General features: G+C 44.5%; 1 protein-coding gene across 1 annotated transcript; it reads left to right on the forward strand.

The window, feature by feature from the left end:
* The first annotated feature begins 3,397 nt into the window (after nucleotides 1-3,397).
* LOC147661093 (olfactory receptor 52D1-like) lies at nucleotides 3,398-4,345 on the forward strand. Its single transcript, XM_086951343.1, has one exon. The coding sequence runs from the start codon at nucleotides 3,398-3,400 to the stop codon at nucleotides 4,343-4,345; it is 948 nt and encodes a 315-aa protein (XP_086807469.1).
* The last annotated feature ends 2,831 nt before the right edge of the window (nucleotides 4,346-7,176 follow it).

The following is a 7,176-nucleotide window of genomic DNA, read 5'->3' on the forward strand; positions in this document are numbered from 1 at the left end:
AGACCATTATATCACTTAACATGTATTGTATCATGGTCTTGACCTTGACGGTCCTGACCTTGACATGACCTTGACGTGACACCTGTGCCCGAACTGTTAAAAAAACTGAGTTGAAATAGTACATTTGCAGGTCGAGGCATTGACCATGGACCGTAGTGGAAATTGAAACGTACTGGTAGCTAGGTGGTGGGATGGAGTGTTGATGACTTGGATCATCTCATTGATGGTTGGTAGAAATTATAAGCTTTTACCACACTTACCAGCAGTAAACGCAAGCAAAGTAATTTGAGTTGAATGGTGAAATGAATGCTGGGCACCTTTAGGTGTCACATTAGTCAATGCTTTGGGGACCCTACATCAATCTGCAGTACAAACCCATGCGCTTCTCGAAGCAAACATTGGTCAGCTATTTCAACATAGTGTTTACTATCCGTACTGTACTACTTATTGTGTACACTTACAGCCTGACTCATCAAGCTGAATTGCGCTCGCAAAGGGCCAGATTCTGAGAATCTGGCCCTTTGCGAGTGTGATTTTTGCATTTGGGATTCATCATCCCAAATGCAAAAATCGGTAATAGCGATTTCGCAATTTTGCGAGGAATTACATTTAAGGAATCTCTATTTGAGATTCCTTAAATGCAATTCATCATCCATTTCAAAATTGCGAATTCGCAATTTCGGCCCGCTATTTACCGCGAGGTCAAACCTCGTGGTAAATAGCGAAAACTTAGAAAAATGCTTTTAAAAGCATTTTTCTAAGTTGCATGTTGCACACACACATGTCCTTTGGACATGTGTGTGCGCAACACCTGTTTCATTTTGCATTTAAGGGGTGCTACAGGTTGTCCTTTGGACACCCCTGGCACCCTTAAAATCGCTATCTTATTTGCGATTAGCTAATTGCTAATCGCAAATAAGGAATACTCCCCATTCATTCCTATGGGCCTTTTGGCCCATAGGAATGAATGGGGAGTTATTCCTTATTTGCGATTAGCAATTTGCTAATCGCAAATAAGGAATCTGTAGGAATCGCATTTAATTTTGCGATTCCTACATGAATCCCGTTTTGCGAGTCTGTAATAGCGATTCCTTATGAATCGCTATTTCAGACTCGCAAAACGGGTCTTTCATGAATCTGGCCGTTAGAGTAGAACTGATAAGCATGGTTGGCATGAAGGAGTGGGTATGAGTTGGCATTTAGGAGTGGGTAAGGGTTGGCATATAGAAGTGGGTAAGTGTTGACATATAGGACTAGATAAGGAAAGCTAGAGATAGTGCAGGATTAGTTGATTTTCCAGAACTGGAGAGGTGTATTTCGAAGCCAACAAGGTACCGCAGGGTTAACTGTATCATCAAGAATTCATGGCAAGATCCTGCCGTGAAGCATGTCTCAAGGCAGAAATGTACCTTGGTACAGATGCCAACATTCCTTAGGCACGATGCACCCTTGGTGAAACAGAACCAAGACTAGTCATAAATATTCATGAGAACGGGTGTTCATGTAGTCAGCAGTGAAATGAAATGAAATGAAATGAAAACCATTTTTATTAAGCGCTAACAGCTGCCCTGAGGCGTCCAGGCGCTAAAAACTACCATCAGTACTCTAAGAGGAAAAAGAAGAAGTGCAGGGGGACCCTATTGATTGAAAAGAAAGGTTTTGAGCTGCTTGCGGAAACTCAACAAGTTGGAGTCCGCTCTAAGATGAAGCGGTAAGGTGTTCCATATTTTCGGGGCTTTATAAGCAAAGGATCGTCCTCCAGCCCTCGCTCTGTGAATCCTTGGGACTTGAGCTAGGAAGGCATGTGAAGAGCGGAGGGCTTTGGTAGGTTGATATGGCGATACCAAGGAGTGGCTGATCTCTGGGCCTGATTTCCAATAGGCCTGATGTGCAATGCACAAAGATTTAAATTTGACTCTCTCTTTAATGGGGAGCCAGTGCAATGCTCTTAAGCCAGGTTGTATTGAGGTTCTACGGGGGGTGCCAAGTTATGTGCGAGCAGCACAGTTTTGGATGCGAGGCAGTTTTTGTAAAGTGTACTCCGGCGCCCCCAGGTACAGAGCATTGTTAAAATCGAGGCGAGATTGAATTAAGCCTTGTAAGACTATCTGTCTGGCCTCAAAGGGAAGAAGTGGAAGGATTTTTTTAACCATCCTCAAGAGGCCAAAGCAGGTCACAGAGACTTTGGTTGCCTGCGTGTCGAAGGTCAATGATTTGTCCATCCACACCCCCAGGCTTTTGATGTTGTCTCTAGGGGTGGGGGCTGTGCCCATGCTCAGAGGCCATAACAACTCTAAGGTGGAGGGAGTTGGCGGGCCTAGGAGCATTAGCTCCGTTTTATCATCATTGAGCTTCAGACATGACTTAGTCATCCAACTCTTGACCTGTTCCAGGCATATTGTTAAGTTGGACTGTGGTAGTGGGTTGCTCTTTTGCACAAGAGAGACCACTAGCTGGGTGTCGTCCGCATAGGTAATGATGTTAATACCATGTGGACGCACAATCCCAGCCAGTGGTCTCATATAGGCATTAAAGAGCGTAGGGCTCAGTGAAGAGCCCTGTGGAACCCCACATCCCAGTGGCTTGCTCAAAGAGACCGATGTGCCTTCAAAGACCTGGAAGGTTCGGTCAGATAAAAAAGACCTGAACCAAACCAGGGCTTCTCCCGAAATTCCCATTTCGAGGAGGCGGTTTAAGAGTATTTTATGATTAACCGTGAACGTGGCAAAGACCATTTGTTTTGTTAAAACTCATATGCTCTCACAAGATGTCAGGATCTTAAATCCACTGCATCCACTGCATGCAAGTTAGAACTCACAAAACACCCTTACTTAAATCAATATGTTCAGAGTTCATGAATAGACTGCTAATTGCACGCAATAGACAATGATTCAACTCAACGATTTCTGTACCTCCTTCTGCAATTCTTGGCTACCAAAGGGCTCTCATTGCATGTGAATAATCAGAGTGCAGTAGCTGTCATGGAGCCATTGATAACTGAGCACTGGCTGCATTGTACAGCTGCATGGGAAGCCATTCTGGCTAAATACATTGTTACACTTCAGGGTTAGTTAGCTGGGTGGATAGAAATCAAACTCAGTCTATTACCCCCTGTGAATGAAATGCATACTTCACGGATATCCTGAAAATATCTTCTGCTTCTGAAATATGGCTCATTGCACCCCTTCGACCTGTGCAATACCAGCACGCTGTCAATTACATGAGCTACATATATGATGTAGATGACAGAATTACATAGAATGTGATTAATACAAAGGAAACACCTGAGGGAGGAGCTATAGCGTGGGGACTGAACACAGCTAAATTAACAATCAATTAACAATTAATTTTTGTTTCTTTACAGGAGCAGTGGACTCTCTGGAATCAGTACCTGATGATGTCTCAGCCAATGACGTCATCTTTCAACAGCAGCTGCAGACACCCTTCAGTGTTCTTTTTAATGGGGATCCCAGGGATGGAGGACTCCTACCACTGGATTGCGATCCCATTCTGTCTCATGTACATTGGGGCTCTGATAGGAAACCTGGGCGTGCTCTTTTTGATTGTAACCAATGGCAGCCTCCATGAACCTATGTACATTTTTCTCTCAATGCTGTCAGTCACAGACCTGCTCTTACCTTCATGCACATTGCCTAAAGCCCTAGGCATATTTTGGTTTAATGCCAGGAGCATTACATTCCATGCTTGCCTCACCCAGATGTTCTTCGTTCATTCTATCTATTGTTTGGAATCTGCCATTTTGGTGGCCATGGCCTATGACCGCTATGTTGCAATATGTGACCCGCTTAGATATGCTTTGAAATTTACAAACACTCTCATTAGGAAAATTGCAATAATAGGGCTTATCCGAAGCCTTTCTGTAGTAGCCCCCTGCATCTTTCTGCTCCACAGATTGCCATACTGCAACAATAATATTGTGCCTCATAGTTATTGTGAGCACATGGGCATAGCCAGGTTAGCCTGTGCTGATGTAACAATCAATATCTTCTATGGTTTGGTTGTAGCCATGGTGGTGGTGGTTTTAGATGCAGTATTAGTTGTTGTATCATATTTTCTGATTCTCAGAGCAGTGTTGGACATGAACTCGCTACAGGCTCGCAAAAAGGCATTCAGCACCTGTGCCTCGCATGTTTGTGTCATATTACTGTTTTATGTGCCTGCATTATTCTCTTTTTTGGCACATAGATTTGGCAGGCATATCCCTCTCAATGTACATGTTACTGTGGCCAACCTTTATTTCCTAGTGCCATCCACTTTAAACCCAGTCATCTACAGTGTTAGTACGAAGAAAATTAGGCAGTGTGTGCTCAAGCTATTGAAATAAATAAACTCATGCACACAGTGCTTAATTTGTGACTCGGGAAGAGGTGGTGGACACCAGGGCTCATTTTTGAGAACCAGGATATATTCATCATCATCCAGCTTTGACCCAGAGCAAGAGAGAGCTAGGCAGACAAGGGAGAAGAAGGAGGAAGAGAAAGGTAGGAAAACAGTGGCAAAGGGAGGACACTGGGATGCAAATGAGAGTGTAGTAAAGAACCAGGAAGTCTAGGGTGGTGGAAGAAAGTGTCTTGAGGTGTATTCCAGACAGAATACATGGTCTTTGATAGGCCTGTCAACCTTCGGGCAGTCTTTCACCAATCTTGTTCCCTTCACTCCTCCTGTTTTGCTGAATTCGTTTTTGCTGGCCTTAGGACTCTATGCACTTTATCTTTGCTAACCAGGGCTAAAGTGATTGTGCTCTCTCATTTAAACATGGTAACATTGACTTTGACCTAATTGGCAGATTGAATTTACTTGTTATCTGCTAGTAAAGTGGTACTATATGTACTGAGGGCCTGTAAATTAAATGCTGCTAGTGTATCGCAGCACAGATTGTGTCACCCACTTAAGTAGGACTTTAAACATGTCTCAGGTCTGCCATTGAATTGTGTGTGTGTAGTTTTAAACTGCCATTTTTGACCTAGCAAAAAAATATGTTACCAGGCCCAAACCTTCCTTTTTAATACATACAAGTCGGACATGTACTTTTAAGTTTCACATGTACTGGTGGTAAAAACACTCTTACATTTGTTTTTCACTACTGCATGGCCTACCTCTCCCATAGGATGACAGTGGAGTTACCTTATTACATTTAATAAGCTGTAAATTCCAATTGGAACTAGTTCATGTTTGGTGTCTTCAGAATTGTAATAAAAAAGCCTCCCTTATAGTAAAGTCGGATTTTAAATTACAATTTTGAAAATGTGGCATTTTTGTTCCTTAGCCATTTAGTGCCTGCAGCCTGCCTCTCGATCACATGACTGGGTGTAGCTGACAGTAAGGCTTTGCATATTCCTCCTACACAGTCACACACAATAGAAAGCTTTAATGGGCCATCATTGGCAGGATGCAAGGGTGGAGCTGGGCACAGCCCTAATTTCATTTGAATAGTTTGTGTACTGCTTCCACAATACTACCTTGTTGGATTGCTGTCTGCTGCCCTCCTGCCTGAGAAAGAGGAATTGGACCTGCACCTGAACTCAGGACTCCCAGAGTGATTCAAGTGATAGTCTGCTGGCCTCCCGTTCAGAGCCACAGCGACACATCAGACGTGCAACTATCTGAACCAGCATCCAGATCCAGCTGGACAAGCCCTTGACCCCCAGGTGGTGCCGCTCAGGCCCTATACCCTTGGTTTGGCCTCATTTGAACTGAATTGAAGTTTTTGGGCTCCTCGTGACAGCGAATCGTCACATTGTTCCAAAACCTTGTCACTCGCAGTACCCGTCAACGCGAAGTTTAGTCAACCTGACCCTTCATGCAACAGCTTTGACCACTTGTGGAGAGCGCTACTGAGAAGCTCCAGCCCAAATGATTGTGATGACAACAGGATCTTCACACTAAAGCAACAACTGTCTGCTTTGCCAGGCCTGCTCGTCACACTACATCAGCGACCATTTGCGCCACTTCCCTGCTCCTCTTGGCCTCCCCCACAGTGAACAGGATTCTCTTCACTTGACTGTGAATGTAACTTTTCAGAAGGCCTAACCTGGGCACTGTATCCGAACGGTGCTCCATCGCAGTCGGCCTGAACTTGTGACTTTCTCCCGGTCTCACACAACCAGATTGCTGCGCTCGGCGCTTTGTACTTTTTGGTGATATTTTCACTTAAATGGTTGAAAATTCATAACTCCGGTTCTACTGATTGGATTTTTGTCGTATCAAACTATTTAATGAATTGTACTAGATTTTTCTAAATTAGCATGGGACGTTTCTGCGTGGTGTTTTAACTTTATTACTCTTTGAAGTGCTGTATAATCACTTTCCACATTGCCTAAATTAAGCCCTACTGTTCTGTGCCAACTTACCAAAAAGTTGAGCACAGGTGAATGTAGGGATTGCTAATGACGTCACCCTGAGAATTGAGAGAGTTGATTCTTGAGTAGAGTGTCAGCCCCCTCAACTTGTAACCCAATGACTTATGTGTGTTATATGTGAGGGCGATTGAGTTTAATCCTTTTCTATTGCACCAATCCGGATTCAGCTAGACCTGATCAACCATAGACATAATTGTTAGTTTCAAACTTCTTATTGATAAAACATTGCAAAGGGGGTGCCTCGATTTATATACATGTTTAGTTGATTACTCATCAGCCTTTTTTCAGGTTAACAGATCATTATCTAACTGGAGTATCAATCAATCATAGCTATACTTGTCGGTTTTTCTGCAAAAAAACCCTAGTCTCCAAATTAGGTTAACTAACAAAATGATTTCCCCCCAAGATATCCACAAATAATGACCTTAAAAAAGGCTGTATTCTTGCACCTCTTCCTTTAAAAATATATATATACTAGCAGCCCGTCTCGACTTTGTCCGGGAGCAACAGGCTTCCCAGACCCCCGCCCGCCCCGACATTGTCCAGCAGCCCGTCCCCCGCCTGCCCCGACCCCCGCCTGCCCCGACATGGGTCCCCTTACCTCAGCCGCCCATCCTCCCGCCTGTCCGCTGCTCACACCGCCGCTGGCCTGTCCGCTGCTCCTCACGTCACCGCTCCTCCTCCACGCCATGTCCGCCGCTCCCTTACCTCAGCCTCCGCTCCTCCAGCCTGTCCGCTGCTCGCACTGCCGCTGGCCTGTCCGCTGCTCCTCACGTCACCGCTACTCTCCCGCGCC

This window comes from Lissotriton vulgaris, unplaced genomic scaffold, assembly GCF_964263255.1.
Source record: "Lissotriton vulgaris unplaced genomic scaffold, aLisVul1.2 SCAFFOLD_235, whole genome shotgun sequence".
Classification (NCBI taxonomy): domain Eukaryota; kingdom Metazoa; phylum Chordata; class Amphibia; order Caudata; family Salamandridae; genus Lissotriton; species Lissotriton vulgaris.